Consider the following 20,851-nt stretch of genomic DNA (forward strand, 5'->3'; position numbering starts at 1 on the left):
GAATATTGATGGTGATCATCCTCGCATGAATACGGATATCTCATGCAATTCAATGTCTCCATACTTCTAAAACAATGGAGTTGCATATAGACGTTACAATGCTTCAGTAGTCGGCGATTGTTATAAGTTTTCAGTGCTTTACTCTACTGTCTTACTAGAACATACAGTTTGGTTTTAGATAGAAAAGTGTATGGACGGCCTCAAAACTCACAGAAAATCGGGGCATCCTAAGAAGGCAACCATACCCGTAATATTGAAAGAAGCATTCTGACAGATAGGGCTTGAGGGAGGAGCACTGCACCTGCCATTGCACGGTGTTGTCACATTCCTACATTCCTTTCTCCTTCCCCTCGCTTTCGGTTCACTTGTTCATTCGTTTAGACCACTGTGTTCTGTTGTGCACAACTCAGATATCAGAGGTTTGGCAACGCCAAGCAACACGAGCCGGCCAGCAGGCTTATCTCCATGGCAACAGCAGTGAACAAGCCCACGTTTCCATGGCAACCCTCCAAGAAATGTCAGAATGCTTCTTTCAATGTTAGAGGTCAAGACAGTCATTTCAGAAGCCATAAATGAAGCTATTAACAAAGTAATGAAGAGCGATTCAGTTTCCGGTTTTAACTCATTATTCTCCTCCAATCTTCTGAATGGATAGAAAATCATTACGTTTGTGGAAAATTAGTGAACTGTTTAACATTATACTGTACTTTCCATTTTATGCAAATAATATGATTATTTTCGTGTGCAGGAAGCTCTCAATTTATTTACCTTTTTCTTACAAAATGCACTCCTTTGTTTCTCAATAGCATTTACTACGATATTATGAGAATATACGAGTATTTTTTATTTAACTCACTTATCATGATTCGCTTTTTTATTTAGGCCTACATGTATTTTAAATTTGAGCATTGTCTCTATCTTTAATTTTTGTATGTCATTTGTCCCACTTAATTTCCCTCACATTTCTATCAATTATATTAAGAAAAATGAATGGTACAATATTTTAGTAAAATGGTAGGACATAGGTCTTTAAATGAAACATTTACCTTCTTTCACCGTAATTTCTTGCGATCGAATTCGATATCCGTGCTTATTTTAGTGCAAAAAATATTAATTTAATTTTTGTTTTGACAGTGCTTGCAAAAGTATTAAAGTAGTTTAATATAATAGGGCCTATATTGGTGAAAATAGGGTCGTACTTTATTACAGGGTTGAGAGCGATGTCATTAGATAGTGGAGTCAACAACAGGGAAGAATATCCTGGACGTGATGCTAGTAAAACCAGATAATCTCTATCGAGAAACAGAAAAGTAATACATGGTATTAGTGATAATGAAGCTGTTTTTGTCATAGTCGAAAATAAATGTGACAGAAAGGAAAGTCGTATGATACTATCAGGCAGTATCATACGGCTGATAAAGTAGGCATGAGAGAGTTCTTAAAAAGTAAATGTGATCGGTGGAAAACGGTAAATGTAAACAGACTAAGGGATGGGTTTAAAACAATTGTTGAGGAATGTGAAAACAGGTTTGTACCTTTAAAGGTGTTAAGTACGATAAAGACCCACTGTATTATAATAATAGAGAAATAAAGAGTCTAAGAAGGAGGTGCAGATTGGAAAGAAACAGAGTAATAAATGGCAGTGGAAGTAAGGAGAAATTGAAGGAAATTATTAGAAAATTGAATCTAGCAAATAAGTCAGCTAATGATAACATGATAACAAGCTTAATTCGCATTCATACAAATTTTAGTGAAAAATGGGAGGGTATGTATAGGTACTTAAAGGCAGAAACAGGTTCCAAGGAAGACATTCCAGGAATCATTAATGAACAAGGGGAGTGTGTATGCGAGGATCTTCAAAAGGCAGAAGAATTCATTCAGCAGTATGTAAAGATTGTTGGTTACAAGGATAAAGCCCGGATAGAGGAGGTTTATAATTATAGAGAAGTATTAACTTTTAAATATGATAACAATGAGATTTACAATAAGATACGGAAGTTGAAAACTAGAACATTGTCTAGAGATGAAAAGATTTCTGGGGACATACTAAAGACAATGGACTGGGATATAGAACCATATCTGAAGTACTTATTCGATTATGTTTTGCAAGAAGGAGCTATACCAACTGAATGGAGAGTTGCTATAGTAGACCCTGTATATAACGGAAATGGTGATATACATAAAGCTAAAAGTTACAGACCAATAAGTTTGACAGGCGCTGCATGTAAGCTTTGGGAAAGCATTCTTTCTGATTATATTAGCCACGTTTTCGAAATTAATAACTGGTTCGATAGAAGACAGTTGGGTTTTAGGAAAGGTTATTCCACTGAAGCTTAACTTGTAGGATTCCAGCAAGGTATAGCAGCTATCTTGGATTCAGGAGGTCAAATGGACTCTATCGCGGTTGGCCTGCCTAAAGCATTTGATAGGGGTGAATCATGGGAGACTACTGGCAAAAATGAGTGCAATTCGACTGTACAAAAGTGTGACTGAATGGATTGCTGTATTTATAGAAAATAGATCTCAGAGAATTAGAGTAGGCGAAGCTTTATCTGACCCTGTGATAATTAAGAGGGGAATTCCTCAAGGCATTATTGGGCGGGTTGAGTGGCTCAGACAGTTGAGGCGCTGGCCTTGTGTCCCGAACTTGGCAGGTTCGATCCTGACTCAGGCCAGTAGTCTGTTTAAAGTGATAAAATACGTCAGCCTGGTGTCGGTAGATTTACTGGCACATAAAAGAACCCCTGTGGGACTGAATTCCGGCACGTATGCGTTTCTGAAAACCGTGAAGTAGTTAGTGGGACGTAATGCAAATAACATTAATATTAGGCAGTATTATCGAACCTCTATGCTTTCTTATGTATATCAATGATATGAGGAAAGAAGTGGAATCAGAGATAAGGCTTTTTGCAGATGATATTATTCTGTATAGAGTAATAAATTACAAAATTAAGGGAAACTGCAAAATTACTTAGATAATATTGTGAGATGGACAGTAGGCAATGGTATGACGACAAACGGGGTTAAAAGTCAGGTTGTGAGATTCACAAATAGGAAAAGTCCTCTCAGTTTTAATTACTGCGTTGATGGGGTATGAAATGGCGTATGGCTTTTAGTGCGGGGATGTGTCCGAGGACTTCGGCTCGCCAGGTGCAGGTCTTTGATTTGACGGCCGTAGGCGACCTGCGCGTCGTGATGAGGATGAAATGATGATGAAGACGACACATGCACCAAGTTCCCGTGCCAGGGGAATTAACCAATTATGGTTAAAATTCCCGATCCTGTCGGGAATCGAACTCGGGACCCCTGTGACCAAAGGCCAGCGCGCTAACCATTTAGCCATGGAGCCGGACGTTGATGCGGTGAAAGTTCCTTATGGGGATCACTGTAAGTACAAAGGTGTTATTAAGGAATGATCTTCATTGAGGTAATCAAAGGATACAGTAAAGGATACAGATCTCTGCACATGGATTTGAGGGTGTTTGGGGGTTGCAGTAAGGGTGTAAAGGATAGGGCATATAAGTCTCTGATAAGACCCCAACTAGAATATGGTTCCAGTGTATGGGACCCTCACCAGCATTACTTGATTCAAGAACAGGAAAAAATCCAAAGAAAAGCAGCTCGGTCTTTTCTGTGTGATTTCAGACAAAAAGAGTAGTGTTACAAAAATGTTGCTAAGTAATATTGACGACATGGTCACCAATTTCAATAACATGATACTACATATTTTTGACAGACACGCCCTTCTACGAACAGCACGCGTCTGTAAAGGTTTCTCCACGTGGCTAAATGATGATATTAGAATAATTATTGCTAATTTGGATACAGTTCACAGGAAATATGTACATTACCCGACAGGGGAAAACTTTATCTATTACGAACGACTACACAATAAAACGACTCAGACAGTAAGAAACGCTCGACTACGGTACGCCCATGACCTTATCAAAACCTGACGAAAGACCGCTAATTTATGGACTAACTAAGTCAGACAAGATAGACAATTTGGAGATTTATCTTGATTAATTAAATGATCACTTCGTATCCTCCCATGTGCAATTAAACGAATAAGCAAAAGAAAATTATTTGAGTTCAAATTAAAACACACCACCCGAAGGCAGACACAAATTTTACTTTAGTTACGTCTCACCCCAGCAAGTGAAAGCGGCCATCTTGAGAATTAAAACTAGATCCATAGGGGTGTACAGTATATGTATTGTAGTGCTAAAGATAATTATTGACTCTATTATTCCAGTATTGACATTCATATACAACTTCTCCGTTCAAAACAGTGTATTTCCAACTGTATGGAAAATAGCCCTGGTACATCCTTTACCGAAGAGAAAATCTCCTAGACTAAACAATGACTACAGACCTATTAATCTACTGTCAATAGTAGCCAAGGGACTCGAACACATTGTACATTATCAAATCACAAACTACCTCAACTACCACAACGTACTAGACCCACACCAGTCAAGTTTCCGACGCAATTACAGTAGATGTACTGCGTGTGATTGACGATATAAGACAGGGTCTTGATTAGCAAAAACTGATAATTCTAGTATTATTGGACTTCAACAAAGCATTTAACTCTATAGACCATCAGTTGATCCTATTTAAACTTTATCGCCTAGGGTTCTCCTACAGTACTTTGATATGGATGAGAGCCCGTTTACACGAACGTCAACAACGCGTCGTCAATCAAGGTACCTTTTCCTCATGGCAATAACTTACTAGATGTATTCTTGATTAAACCATGGGAAATTGTTGATAAAACTGAGGTAATTGAAGGAATAGGTGACCATAAGGCTGTAATAATGGATGTAGGACTGATACCAAAAAGGCTTAATAAGAGGGTCACACAAGACAAGAAATTGTACAGAAAAACTAAAGTTGATGAATTTGGGACTTACCTTAAATCACAATTCAGTTGTTGGATAAGTGAAGGGAGTAATGTGGATACACTTTGGGCTAAATTCAAAGGAATCATTTGGGAAGGAGAGAAGAGATTTGTACCTGTTAAGAAGGGTAAAATGACCTCAAACCCTGTTTATTATACAAAGGAAATAAGAAAATTAAAAAGAAAATGTAGAATAGTAAACAGGAAAATCAAAGAAGGTAGGGAGAGTAGAGAAACTAGAAAACAGCTAATGAGGGAACTGAATAGAGTGAAAAAGGAAGCAAAAGAGAATTATATGAATGGCATTCTTCAAGAGCATAATGACCACAAAGGGAAATGGAAAAAGCTGTATTCATATATCAGGAATCAAAAAGGAAAAGGAATCCAAATTCCTACAATGGTGGGAGAAGCGGGTGAACACTATTTAACAGATACTGAGAAAGCAAACCTCTTTAGTAGGGAATTCCGAGATTCAGTAGAAGATTGTCAGGACTTGGAAACCGTAACAGAAGATAGAGAGGGAGAGACACAGAGGGAAACAAGAAGCTTCTCATTCACAAATGAAGATATTTTCAGAGAAATCCAACTGCTTCAGCAAGGAAAAGCAGCAGGAAGTGATCAAATTACTGGGGAGGTATTAAAGACAATGGGGTGGTACATAGTGCCTTATTTAAAATTTCTCTTTGACTATGTCATAAATAATAGTGTAATACCAAAGGAATGGAAGGAATCTATAATAATACCAATTTATAAAGGAAAGGGTGATAAAAGGAAACCAGAAAACTACAGACCAATCAGCCTGACCGGTATAGTTTGTAAAATACTGGAGAGTTTAATATCAAAGTACATCAGAGGGATATGTGATGATAAAAATTGGTTCATGAGGAGCCAGTATGGATTTAGAAAGAAATTTTCTTGTGAGGCACAACTGGTGGGATTTCAGCAGGACATATCAGATCAATTGGATTCAGGAGGCCAGTTAGATTGCATAGCCATAGATCTTTCCAAAGCCTTTGATAGAGTGGAACATGGAATATTATTAAAGAAATTGGAGGGAATAGGACTGGACGTAAGGGTTACACGTTGGGTGAAAACATTTCTAAATTCAAGGGTTCAGAAAGTCAAAGTAGGAAATAATGTATCTCAGGAAGAGAAAGTTTGGAAGGGAATTGCACAGGGTAGTATAATCGGTCCGTTACTTTTCTTAATATACGTAAATGATTTAGGGAATAATATAACATCAAAAATAAGGTTGTATGCAGATGACATAATTGTTTATAGGGAAATAAATACCATTGAGGATTGTTCAGAATTACAAAGGGACCTTGAGAGTATCCAACAATGGGTTGAAGAGAATAATATGAAGGTTAATGGAGGCAAATCAACTGTTACAACATTTACAAACAGGAGTTTTAAAACTGAATTTGAATATACTTTGGATGGGGTAGTTATCCCAAAAGATGGCAAGTGCAAATACTTAGGTGTAAAATTTGAAAGTAATTTGCACTGGAAGGGTCATGTTGATGACATTGTTGGGAAAGCATACAGATCATTACATGTCATAATGAGGCTACTTAAAGGATGCAACAAAGAATTAAAAGAGAAAAGTTACCTAAGTATGGTTCGTCCATTATTGGAATATGCAAATAGTGTTTGGGATCCTCACCAAGAATACCTAATAAAAGAAATAGACAGTGTGCAGAGGAAAGCAGCAAGGTTTGTAACAGGGGATTTCAGGAGAAAGAGTAGTGTATCAGAAATGTTAAAGGAACTAGGGTGGGAAACTTTAAGTAAGAGAAGGGAGAAAACTAGACTTATAGGGTTATATAGAGCCTATACTGGAGAAGCAGCATGGGGAGATATCCGTGAGAGGCTTCAGTTGGAAAATAATTATATCGGCAGGACTGACCACAAATGTAAAATTAGAAGAAATTTTAGTAGAAGCGATTGGGGTAAATTTTCATTCATTTGGAAGGGTGTAAAGGAGTGGAACAGTTTACCAGGGGTAGTGTTTGATCCGTTTCCAAAATCTGTACAGATATTCAAGAAGAGAATAAACAGCAACAGAGAAAATAAATGAAATGTTAGAGGGCATTCGACCAGTGCAGGTTAATGCAAATAAAAAAATGTGTGTGAATAAATTAATTCCATCCCCTAGTCTAAGGAGTTTGGACAGCCAAAGTAGGGGACTGCCTGTAGGGGTGAAGTACAGTGGGGACTTCGAGGGCCCTGGGACCGCTACGGTAGCTGTGAAGGCCCTTCAGGAACTCTGAAAAGTGGTGGCAAAAGGGGCTCTGGTTAAGACGCAGCAGGTCGTTATGCTACTTAGGTTCCAGAATGGGTAAAGGAAAACAGAAAAAAGTAAATAAATGCAATGTAAATTTTAATCTTATACCAGTTGTACAGTATCATTTGAAGTAATTCCACATAAAGTATATCAGTTGACTATATTTGTAAGTAGTACAGGAGATATTATTAGAAGAATTTTGTAAACAATATAAATTTACTAAGGATGAGCTGTGTGTTTAATAGAAAAAATTGTTAGCGTAAATTGTATAATATTGTATTATAGGAACATTTTGTTCTCTTGTTAATTTAATATTTAGTGCTTGACAATAATGTATTTTAGTGTACCATTTGCCACCGAGGTAGGCACCTCATTTGCAAATAAAGAGAATTTGATTTGATTTTGATTTGATATGTGAAAATAGATGTCCCAATAGGGTGAACCCTACCTCCTTTGGTATTTTCTGTCTATATTAATGACCTAGTTAAACAGTTGAAACATTGTAAACGCCACGTTTGAGGTACAATTGTATATCCATGCAAAACCAACAGACATTCAGACGGCAATCGAGCAAATTAACCCATATCTTCCCACTACCCCATTTATGGGGAGTCACGTGTTTTTCACTTTTGTTTCCTCATTTCTCCCTTCTTCGGGGAAAATTTGGCCGTTAAGAATTATGTTGGTGTCAATGAGTAACTTTCAACTGTTTCCACTGTCCTGCCAGCTACAGGGGATTTGCAAGGAACAAACAAATGCCAACCATTTGTCTACAACATGGCTGCTCGAAGTAGGTAAGATATTTCTTCTTATGTTTACCAATATCCTGCCTGCTTTCATTGAAATTATTATCTCCATACCTCTAGGATAACATATCTTTCTTTCATGTATTCTGCTGGTATAGTGTGAAATAGAAAAATGGTGAAGAAAGTGACCGCCCAAATTTTGGAGCAGTCGGCATGAGTGGGTGGGAATAATTATTTTGTCACACATGTGATAACTGTTTGTTCCAGTTCATCATAGAATAGATATATTTAATATTTGGCTTTCTATGATTTCGTAAGTCATAATTACACGAGTGAGTACATTAAACTATACGTAAAGAAGAGATTTAGATTTCCTTTTTTCAGGTAAACAATTACAGTAGAGTCTCGTTAATACGAACTAATTGGGAGCGGAGCCTGTTCGGATTACGAAATTTTCGGATTAACCGGAAATATTTTCTAATAACTATGTAATTTTTTTACGTCCCACTAACTACTTTTACGGTTTCCGGAGACGATTAGATGCCGGGATTTTCTCCCGCGGGAGTTCTTTTTACGTGTGAGTAAATCTACTTACACGAGGCTGATGTGTTTGAGCCCCTTCTAATACCACCGGACTGAGTCAGGATCGAACTTGCCAAGTTGGGGTCAGGGCCGATGACCTAGATGTTAGGCCCCTTTAAACAACAAGCATCACCATCAAGCAAGCAATCAAGTTGGGGTCAGAAGGCCAACACCTCAACCGTCTGAGTAAAATAGTTTCTACAATACATTATAGTACATGCTGCAATTTGAAATGTCCGTTCTTTAGCATTTATATTAATAAAAGACTGTATAAAATTACAGTAGGGTAGTTAAGAACCCGTAGAGGAGAAAACGATAATAAAAATTACATTAGGGTTTGGATGGAAGCCGACTGTCATCAATTACAAACAGACCAAGAAATTGTAGCTATGGTGGAGAAAGAATCTGGAGTTGATGAGGAACAGAGTGACGACGAAGAAGACCACAATGAACAACTAGTGTCACATTCAGATGCCGCGGCCACCTTAGAACTTGTCGTACGCTACGTCGACCAACATTCCGCTGCTACGCCCACTGATGTGATATTTATGAGACGTTGGTTTAACACTGCATCTTCGAGTAGGTTCCAATCACTACGGCAAAAGAAACTAACAGACTTTATGAAGATAAACGACCAGTGATTGATGGTTTATGGTGTGTAATTATGTTTATATTAAGTTATTCTAGTAAAATATGAATAATAAAATGCAAGTAAATCTTCGTTCTATGATTTGTTCTTTCATTTCAATGAGGATAATTTAAAAAAAAATGAATATTTCAGTTCGGATTAACCAGACTTTCGGATTAGCGGGGTTCGGATTAACGGGACTCTAGTGAATATGTTTATTTTTCAGATTGACTCTTTATGAAATAGCTTCTCTTCTTGAATCTGAAGAAGAGTTTCTAGATGCAACTATTTACATTAGTACACCAGCAAATCATGAGCTTAGTGATGAAGACAGTGGTGATAAAGAAGGTGAATCGACAACAATTAACAATCTATCAGGAGAAAAATATCTGATAATGGTAGTGAGGAGGAAACTTTGCGGACTAGAAAAGACGAAGTAGAATATACAAGTAATACAAATGATAGCTAGGGAGTGGTAACCAATTAAATTTGTCCACGAGCATTCGAAAAACATAAAGTAGTTTATCCTGTACAAAGAAACTGGAAAAATTTGTCATCACACCTAAGCCTGAGCATACACGGACTAGGCCAGATATTTTAAAAGAAGATTTCGCACCACAAGATTTTTTTTAACTTGACCATGATGAAGTATTGGAATTATTTGTAAAACACACGAAACTGTACGCTCTGATGGAAGATGAAAAAATATTTGATATAACTACAGATGAAATGCGGTTTTTTAAAGCTGGATTCCGTGGTATAAATCCCGGTCACTCCATGTGAGATTTGTGTTGGACAAAGCGGAGGCGAGACAGGTACTGCGGTTTTCCCTGCCACCTTTCATTTCAGCAACATTCTCCAATATCATTTAATTTCGTTAATCATTCATCAATCATTTCCCCAGAGGAGTGCGGTAGGCTTCGGTAGCTGATACAATTCCCATCCTCCATTCACTCCATTGTCCGACTCGTTGGCTGAATGGTCAGCGTACTGGCCTTCGGTTCAGAGGGTCCCGGGTTCGATTCCCGGCCGGGTCGGGGATTTTAACCTTCATTGGTTAATTCCAATGGCTCGGGGGCTGGGTGTTTGTGCTGTCCCCAACATCCCTGCAACACACACACCACACACAACACTATCCTACACCACAATAACACGCAGTTACCTACACATGGCAGATGCCGCCCACCCTCATCGGAGGGTCTGCCTTGCAAGGGCTGCACTCGGCTAGAAATAGCCACACGAAATTATATTATATTATTCACTCCATTCCTCACCCGGTCAAATGATTGGAAACAGGCTGTGGGTTTTCATTTTTCAATAGTAAATATTAGTAGGTTTATCTATATTATTATTATTATTATTATTATTATTATTATTATTATTATTATTATTATTATTATTATTATTATTATTATTATTATTATTATTATTATTATTACTATTATTATTATTATTATTATTGTAATTCGTTATATGTTAATTTATTCGTAGGTATTATATTATTGTACTCAGGAAGTAAACTGTTAATTCATGCTCGACGATGCGGAAATATAAATGTTATATGCCAGAAAACTGAATCATAATGGGGTTCATTATATTTCAAGTTTCATTATGATACAGGTTCTCCACCAATCAGCGTTCAGATGTTCATTATAATACAGCTGTTTGACCAATTAAGTAAGGACAGCATCGCACCTGCACTCAACGCACTAGCTTCGCACTTGTTTCGAAAATCAAACATGTCGGACACACATATTAACGTCACTGCACCTTCTACTTCCAATATTCCACAACCACACGGCACATTCCGGCGAATTCACTTCACCAACTGTACAATAAACAAATTTTATTTGAAACAAAGCTAGATTATGATAACCTTCTATCAAAGCTTTTAAAAACATGACATTGTCAAGGTCTCTATTCCACTCATGGAAAATCAATAACTCAGCGCATGCGCTCAGGGCTCTGTTCTGTAAACTCAACTGTCAAGCGACAGCACAACGGAAATTCGTGGATATTTAAAAAATAGAGTTATAATTATCGTCGAGCATAAATAGTTGTATGCAATTCTTATATAATGATAATTAAGACACTCCTATGGAAATTATAAAACTCACTCCGCCCATTTTATAAACATATTAGTGTCTTAATTATTACCGTTATAGGCTTATTGCATAATGTACTATTTTATTGTGTATTATAATAAATATTTTATGTACATTAAAATAGCATAGTAAATTGTTTCAGTCCCTTTCTTCGTTTAATCAATATATTAATGTTTTTATTTTATGTTATTTTGTATTCACTGGTTAAGTGTGAGGGAGCGGAACGTGTCCATAACTTTGCCAGTAAAAATAAACCATACGTATCTATCTATGCCACTCCCTCATCAACATTCTGCTGTATATTTCTGTGCTAACGTTGATCTGTTTTAAATTTTTTATTAAATTTTAATATTTTTGCTCCATCAGGAAATCACACCTGCAGGAATATTGAGAGAAAAATGGGAGGCAGTGAGGACCAGAATACGAAATATCATACGGAATATTCGTACGAAAGCAATGGAATTCAGGAACCACATCCGTCAACATGTCAAAAATATCAGAGAGATCATAGAAAATAAAATTGAAGCCAGTACTCGAAAGCTCACCGGCCTCACCGAGGAGCTGAAAGCTAACGCCTCTGCGCTGGGCGTCGACATCAATAGTTGTCTGAGCATCCAAAACGACTTGAAGGCGGACCTCCAGGAAGGGACACACCGGTGTGTGGAAGACCAGGTATGAATAATAATAATAATAATAATAATAATAATAATAATAATAATAATAATAATAATAATAATAGGCCTGGGAGGAATCGATACGACTCTGGAAGTGAATTGCGTTGTTGCCAGTCATCTGCAGCATGAATATCTTGGATTCAGCAAGAGAATACAAATAGTCTATTTCACTCCAGCTTCAGCACATAACCTGAAAAATGTGACCCTGCTAAGCCGAGAAACCCAGTGGTAGGTTTGGTAACCTGTCCCAGCGGAAATCTGGGTCGGTGAACCGATTAGTGGTGGGGGATTCAAGGCTTACAACCTTGATAGTTAACAACTCACTACGTTCGGGTGACCAAATCCTACACACTTGTGTGATAGCCTCTGTCCTACATGAAGTACTGTACCCGACAGGGACATGAACCAAGGACTGGTGATCAAGTAGACGCGCATTTCTTTGTCTGGTAGCGAGTTAGCGGGAACTGGAAGCTTGGAATGCCACGGGCGTGGCTAGAATGTACTTCCCTAAAGCACAGCTAGTGAATCCCTGGAGGTAAAGGAGAGAAAAGTTATCTCCACCACATATATTTGGTGAGTGGGGGAGGTACACTTTTAAACACCGTAATCTGGGAACCATCCTTAAAACAGCGTGACCAACTTTGTTGTCTTCAATAAACAAATTAACGATTTTAATAACACTCAATTGTACAAGGATTCAAAAGAGCTGTTCGTGGTTTGTGAATTTATTGATAGTATGTGATGTCCTCTATGGTGGTAATGTTCCGTTCAAAGAAGGAATATGTGATTACATAAGAGTGCAACGTTACAGAGGCCAAGCGTTAAATGTCTTGACGCCCACTTGACAGGGGGACTCTCGTGAGCAAGCCGAAATTTGAAGACAGTTATTTATTCACTACAGGGGATTCTGCGATCAGATTTCGATCAGATTATAAGATCACTGGTCACCTGATTATCGCACTATTGTGCCTCAAATACAGCGAGAATAGGATGTATATACAATTTGAGAGGGGGAAACTTCTCGGCTAATATAAGGCTTTGGAAGCGTCACTCCAGAGCAGTCGGTGCTTTTATCTCGCGAGGGACAAATGTGTATCGGTATATGGCTCTAGGTCACTTTGTGTGAACACTGGCAATGCATAAAATAGTCAAAACGACTGAATTCTAGTGGTGTATGAACTGATAAGAGGGATACAATTAAGTGCGCGGTGTAATTATGTTAACGATATTTTAACAATAAGTTGAACTCTTAGATTTATTATTATTACTTCGGTCACTCGAGACAAAGAAGGGAGAGAAGCATCACTATAATGAGTAGTCATACAGGGGTTAATTCAGAGTCGTGCTATCAATAAGCTGTATGGTACGACTAAAAAACATGTATTAACCTATTTGATTCCGGGATATTGAATCAATGTTCGGGTCAATTAGTGCGCGGTGACGCAGACGAACGCAACGGGTATTAACTCTGTGTGTATCTGCGCCATAGATACTGGAGAATTCTAGTGCCCAGGACTATGGAGTTTTGGTGTAGAAGCCGCAGCCAGCAAATCGAATCAACAGCTACCAACGTGGATATGAGTCAACACTAAACCCAGGATGAACGCCCCGTAACTAACCGAGGTGCCATCGAGTGACAATAAGGCTGAGTAATAAAATTCTATTATGCATGACATGAGGGGTGCGGATAATTAATTTTATAATGCTTTATCTGTTAATTGATAGGGATTCTTAGTTAAATTGTAAATGTGCAAAGTCAGGGCACAGAGTTTACTTTAGTAACAAGTCTGAGTGACTTTATTTGTAGATATAGGGACATTTGTTTGTGAGAAGGTATTCCTAAGTCTGAGTGACTTTATTTGTAGATATGGGGACATTTGTTTGTGAGAAGGTATTCCTAGGTCTGAGTGACTTTATTTGTAGATATGGGGACATTTGTTTGTGAGAAGGTATTACTAAGTCTGAGTGACATTATTTGTAGATATGGGGACATTTGTTTGTGAGAAGGTATTCCTAAGTCTGAGTGACTTTATTTGTAGATATGGGGACATTTGTTTGTGAGAAGGTATTCCTTTTTCATTTTATTTGGGGATTACTGCTAGTATCCCTTGGGGTGCCGTTTCTGTGTAGTTTATTTGAATATAATGTTGAGTATCATTTGTTCTTGGGATTGCATGTGTAAGAGGGGCTGGTACTCAGCCGACTGACCTGTCATGAATGCCAAGTTATATTAGTGTAAATTGGATGCCGTTATGCATCACTAGACCAAGCGCCAAAAGTTGGTTGCGAGATAATCGCGTTTAAATTTGGTTCTATGTGTAAATTCGGGCGAACATAATTTTACTAAATATGGTATTACTTGTGTTGTAGGATAATAGATTGTACCTTCTCACCAAATTTCAACATTTTTATACTCGCACTACATAGATTTTCTTCAAGAAATGGCGCTTGGTCTACTGATGCAATTTAAGGTTTTCCTCAAGTGCGAATAATGTATCACGATGCTAATACAATAACACTAACTGTTGAATATCTACTGAGTAAAACGTCAATAAATATAACGTGGCGGCACCCATGATTAAAAACTGAATCTCCCACTGTCTGAAAAGGCCCGCTAATTGCTTGATCCACCACGATCCGCGCCACAACTCCGGTACATTATTCAAGTTTTAGATGGAGAAATTCTAGAAGGGAAACTATTCTCTGAAGTCGTCGCTATAACGACTTACTGATTTTAGGAATTTCAACTTATTTGAGTCAAATGCAAATGGAAAGACATGAGCCATTGTCGTCTATACATTTTTTTAATGGATTTTCCTTCACGATAGGCCTATTATATTCTGAGAGTACAATATTGACGTGATATTTTTAAGCCTATGGGTAAGTTTTGCTCTGCTTGAGACAGAAAATGTGATTAAAGATATTTTCTCCCATAAATACACACAAATCACTGTACGGTAATAAGATTGTTGCTCTCAGTTCATTCAATCTCGAAATCAGGATCTCCATTAAATCCATCTACGTCATCTACGATGTCAGAATTTGCTTGAAGATTCTGGTAAAATTGTTTGGCATCTGCAGGTATTAAAGTGCATCAGCGAACCAAAGTCTCTTACTTTGGATTCAGAAATAGGGTTTCCTTTTGGCCACAGAGGTATTAATGCCTGGGGAAAGGGAACTCTACTTTCCCGTTGTCGTCCCTGTCTTGACTTATTTAGATTTACTTCCTGAGATTCACCATCAAATTCTAGAGAATGATTGGCAGACGCAACCATCTTAGCAAGCTGCATTAGTAGCGCTGTCCTACTCCTTACTTTTGGAAGTACTTTATACATCGCTTAACTTCGTCACTTGATAAACTACACACCACGTAAAAATGTCAGCACTATCGAAAACGCGGGCTCCTTCGCTGTCATCCGCGCGCAGTGTGAGGAATGTGGCGCTTGGTCTAATGATGCAAACTGGAAAGTCGCATAGTCTACTGATGCAATTTACATTTTTACTGATTCAGGCTTTGTCGCTTAGGTTTTCTGTTTACTAACAACTAACGGCCTCTTGTAATGCAGTGGGGATTCTTTTTATAAATAGTTCAAGTCTTCCTCTACAAGATGGCGCTAAAATCTCAATTTTCATCAAATGGCGCTTAGTCTACTGATGCATAACGGCATCCAATTATCCTGCGTGAAATAAGAAATGTTGCTGTGAAATCACCCAGAGAGCCAAAGCGACGAACTCCAATGAAATATATAGCTAGGACCCATTTTTTAAAAATTGCGTACGACTATAACGTGTGTTTTCGATAAAGCAGGGCCCTATTTACACTCTGATTTGTATGAAGTTACAAATGTGCTTGTTTATAATTAACGTGTGAGTTGTTATCGTCATGAAGAAAGTGTAAAGTAAGGAATTACTGACCATGTAAGTCACGTAGGCCCACCAGGTAGATATTAGGTCATATTAAAATATGAATACTACTACTACTACTACTACTAATAATAATAATAATAATAATAATAATAATAATAATATAAGCCGTTGTTTTGTTATTTACTGTAGATTTCTGTGTTACTATCGGACCAGCTGTGTGAGAGAGTGTGTATGGATGAAATAAGCTGCTAAGAATGCGTCAGGTGACGAGGTTAGAATGGATTTGAAGTCAGGACTCACGGTGTGAATTTTCGAAGTCAGATTGTGGGTGGACACGTGTAAAGGCTTTTGAATTGAGAAATGTGAACTGAATTATGAATCACCTCGTTGAACTGACGGTGTTTATTTTTGATGCGAATTGATGGTTGTAAGTGATATTTGAAAGATACATGTGGTCTTCTCTTGTCAGCGTTAAGTCATGTCCTGTGCACCACGCCTACGGCCGAGAGGGTGACTGAACTGAGACTTGCCTCTAAGTGTGTGTGTGCCTTTGACTTTTTGTGCCTTCGACCCCCACACCGTGAAAACGTGGTCCGTATTTGAGTCATGTAAAAGGTTTCTCGTATTTGTTCCTGCGCGGAGCACTAATTGATTCATTTCTTCAGCCGACTTAAATAAAAATGTCAGAAATCAATGACCCTGTTTCCGTTTTTAATTTTATTTTTTGCAATTAAATTTATTAAGTATGGATTTCAGGTCCTCTGCAAACGTCGAGGATCGGGGTTTTGCTCTGGGTGTGCAAGTGGCAGTCTCACAAATGTTGGGACTGGCGATTAATGTTTCGCTGTACTGTGTATATATTTCTGTACCTCTCTAGAGTGCTTATGTGTTTAATTTTGTTATGTCATTCAGCGTCGACATTGGTCTCTACCAACGATACGACGGGTTTGTGTATATACGGGTGGAAGTTCGATTTGAACCAAGGTATCTGAAGATTGGTTTTGTTTATGTTATAATATTTAAGGTTATTCATGTGGAAAAACGGTTAATGTTAGATTAGGTGTCACTCAGATTTGTTGTATTTGAGTATTGTAATGTTGTTTGCCCAGTAAATTTGGGAGTAGCTTCAGTGATTCATACTTAATATTACGTACACGTGAAGTCATGAAATAGACTCTTTTTGAATGTTTGTACTCAGTCTTAAGTTTGAACAATGCTCAACATAATCCAAGTTAATTATCTGAAATTCTATTATGCATTCGCCTGGTATATTTCGTCATTTTTCATCATTATCAGAATGTCCGACTCGTTGGCTGAACGGTCAGCATACTGGCCTTCGGTTCAGAGGGTCCCGGGTTCGATTCCCGGCCGGGTCGGCGATTTTAACCTTCATTGGTTACTTCCAATGGCCCGGGGGCTGGGTGTTTGTGATGTCCCCAACATCCCTGCAACTCACACACCACACATAACACTATACTCCACCACAATTACACGCAGTTACCTACACATGGCAGATGCCGCCCACCCTCATCGGAGGGTCTGCCTTACAAGGGCTGCACTCGGCTAGAAATAGCCACACGAAATTAAAAAGAATTATCAGGATCATAATGAACCCTTTCTTTTTTTAATTTGAAACATTGTTCTATTTTTTTTTTTTTTTTTTTGCTATTTGCTTTACGTCGCACCGACACAGATAGGTCTTATGTCAATGTGCTGAGACGAGCCAACACCGACACTGACCTGATGAAAACGATCCTGAAGCCAATAAACGATACCAATGGCAAGCTAGTGACAAATAAGCAGATCCCTATATTTGATATCACCGAACTTGAAAATGGCAGCACAAGCTACCAAAACAAGCTGAACCATAATAACAGCAGGAGTAACATCATTGAAAAGTGCGACCCACTTAGGGATGCCGAAATAGCAGCGGCTCAGGAGACGATCCGCTCTAGGTTAAGGGAGGTAAACATCCATGGAGGTCCAGCGAATGCGATGAGGCTATAGAGGGCAGAAGATTAGCATGGGTCAAATGGAGCCAACATAAGATAGAAGCCAACCTACAAGCTTTGGTTACACAAAGGAAGGCACACTTTCAGTATCATAAGAGGGGTAAAGAGGAAGCACAATGCTGATCAAGCAAGCAGAGCAATACTTCGGAAGAAACAAATACAGAGATCTATACAAGGGCCACAAGCAAGAGACGAACCAATTCGTTCCCCCTACCTTACATCTCCAGAGAGCAGACGGATCACTGTGCCTCAACGACAGTGAATGCACTAAGACCCTAGCTGACTATTTCCAAACACTCCTAAATGCTGAAGAACCTGTCCAACGACTCCCAGTTAGAGAACCCACTAATCCTAATACCGAACACATTCCTCCTACAAAATACGAGGAAGTAAAAGAAATTATAACACTCCTCAAGAGCAAAAAAGCGTCTGGGGAAGACAGAATAGTGGCAGCAACGTTCAAACAAGCCAGAGAACACACCTTCAGGCACATACACTAAGTGTTCCTTGATATATGGGCTAGTGAGAGTCTTCCAGATGAGTGTACCTCAGCCGTTATCTACCCGATCCATAAGAAAAGGAACAAAACATACCCCGGCAACTACAGAGGAATGTCATTCCTTGCAGTCACAGATAACATCTATTCCAAGATCCTAGAACGGCATTTAACGCGGCAGTTGGACAACGAGTTAGATTACCAAGCGTGATTCAGAGCTTCGAGATCCTGTACTGATCAGATAAAAAATCTCAAGATCATTCTCCAGTATGGCAAAAGGCGAGCCAGACAGTGGGCAGTTACCTTCATTGACTTCGAGAAAGCATACGACTTCGTGTATAGAACAACTCTCTTCAAAAATTTTAGGAAACTAGGACTCAACGAGAAAGTAAATAGATTAGTGCAAGCCACCCTGCGAAACACAACTTCCAAAGTAAAGTTTAGAGGACAGCTCTTGTAGATCCTCCCAATCAAGACAGCGGTGAGGCAGGGAAATGGGATCTCATGCTCATTATTTAAGACTTTGTCCCGGAAAAGAATGGGGTCAAATCATAGAACCAAAGGATCCCATGCCTGGCCTTTGTTGATGACGAGACCTTACTAGGAAACGATGTACAAGAGGCTTCTAAGCAACTTCTAACTGTAACTAAGAATACCCCCACTAAGAGCCCTCGAAGTAAAAGAAAGGAAGTTCCTGACAAAGATAGTAGGACCAAGAATCCATTAGACGGAAGGCGAAGGTACAAACCAAACCGTGAACTCTATCGACACCAAGAAACCGTCACAGATGCCATCGGAAGAAAAAGACTGGCTTTCTACGGACACCTGTACCGGTTGGATTCCTACACACGTCCTATAAGTTCTTTAAAGTGGCCAGCAAGTGTAAAGCCACTGGATCGCTGTGGATCCAGTAGGTAGAGCAGAATCTGGCAGAATATAATATTATAAATGACATCATAATTAACAGGAACAACTACCGTTCAGCTATCAAAACCAGACCCTTCCAAACCTCTCTCACAGAATCTAAGAACAATGAGACCAGGACATGTTCCGAACAACGCAAAATGGAGTTCGGCCAAAGAATGAAGGATTACTGGACCAAAGGGAATGGTCGAGGTATAAGAAGAAAGTAGCAGCCAGAACACCAGGAGCAGCTACAACAACACAGAACAACACAGCTAAAGCACAAGTACCGTGGTCCTCAGGTGGCCCAAACAAACTTTAAACAATATAATGTCCGCCTCTGTGGTATATTGTAATTAGCCGCCACCCCGGAAGGTCCGGGTTCAATTCACGACTCTGCCACGAAATTTGAAAAGTGGCACGAGGACTAGAACGCGTTTCACTCAGCCTCGGGAGCTATACTGCATAGAGAGGGTTTCGATTCCCACCTCAGCCTTCCTCGAAGTGATTTACAGTGGTTTCCCACTTCTTCTCCAGGCAAATGTGGGGATGGTACCTAACTTAAAGCCACGGTCGCTTACTTTCCTCTTCCTTGCGTATCACTTTCAAACTTCCCATTCCGCACAAGGCTCCTGTTCGGCATAGCAGGTGAGGCTGCCTGGGAGAGGTACTGGCCCTTTTCCCCAGTTGTATCCCCGACATTGCCCTTGAGGCGGTAGATGTGAGAAATGGTTCTCTTAAGTTGTGGTATCTTTCCAGGTGGATGCCAGCCAGTGCAAACAATGCTATTTCTGCACGTCAGTGAGTTAATGTTGAACCCAAGGGGACGCAATATTTTCCCCACATTAAGACATTTCGTCTGTACGTGCCACACCGTTTGATGACTGGGACCAACCTCTAGGGATAATTCCCGGATATTCCATCGATGGTCTACAGAAACGAGACCACTCACGATGTCAATCTGATCTTGAGGAATGGACACCCGACCTGTACGTTGCAAATTCGCACTCTCATTCCCACCCTCACGAAACGCCTTGACCCGTCGTTCAACCATCCTATACGGTAATGCATTCCCGTCACAGGCTTCATGAAATCCTCGATGATATTCAGATGCATTTTTACACTGGGCAAAACTCGATTTTAATCCACAAACTATGATCATCTTTCGAAAACCTGCTTTAGAGCGGTGATATCGACACTCTTTACTTCAACGCCACACAGCACAACAACACTCCTAACTGGATCCCGTCAAATGCAGAGTAGACATCTACAACAGCGCACATGACCGTCGCATAACCTATTTGCGCATGCCCGATATTCTGCGAGTGTCTGGACTACGTTGTCCAAACTTTATTTACAGCCCTCATACATATGTTCAAAATATATTTTTAAAACACGTACCTCACTATCTTACTTCTATTCAATTAAAACCTGGGGACATTGGTTTCTCAACCAATCAATCAATCAATCAATCAATCAATCAATCAATCAATCAATCAATCAATCAATCAATCAATCAATCAATCAATCAATCAATCAATCAATCAATCAATCAATCAATCAATCAATCAATCAATCACCATTGATTTGAATTTGGAGCTATCACCCACGTTACATATTACCTATCGTTTGCTTATCTAGTATTTTC

General features: G+C 39.0%; 1 protein-coding gene across 1 annotated transcript in view; it reads left to right on the top strand.

Annotated features, from left to right (window-relative positions):
* LOC136865956 (uncharacterized) overlaps positions 1-20,851 on the top strand; it is a 55,597-nt gene that overhangs the window by 31,616 nt on the left and 3,130 nt on the right. The window contains exon 2 of the mRNA XM_067142520.2: positions 11,618-11,923. Coding sequence (XP_066998621.2) covers positions 11,618-11,923 — 306 coding nt within the window. The remainder of the gene's footprint in view (positions 1-11,617; positions 11,924-20,851) is intronic.

This window comes from Anabrus simplex, chromosome 3 (assembly GCF_040414725.1).
Source record: "Anabrus simplex isolate iqAnaSimp1 chromosome 3, ASM4041472v1, whole genome shotgun sequence".
Classification (NCBI taxonomy): Eukaryota; Metazoa; Arthropoda; class Insecta; order Orthoptera; family Tettigoniidae; genus Anabrus; species Anabrus simplex.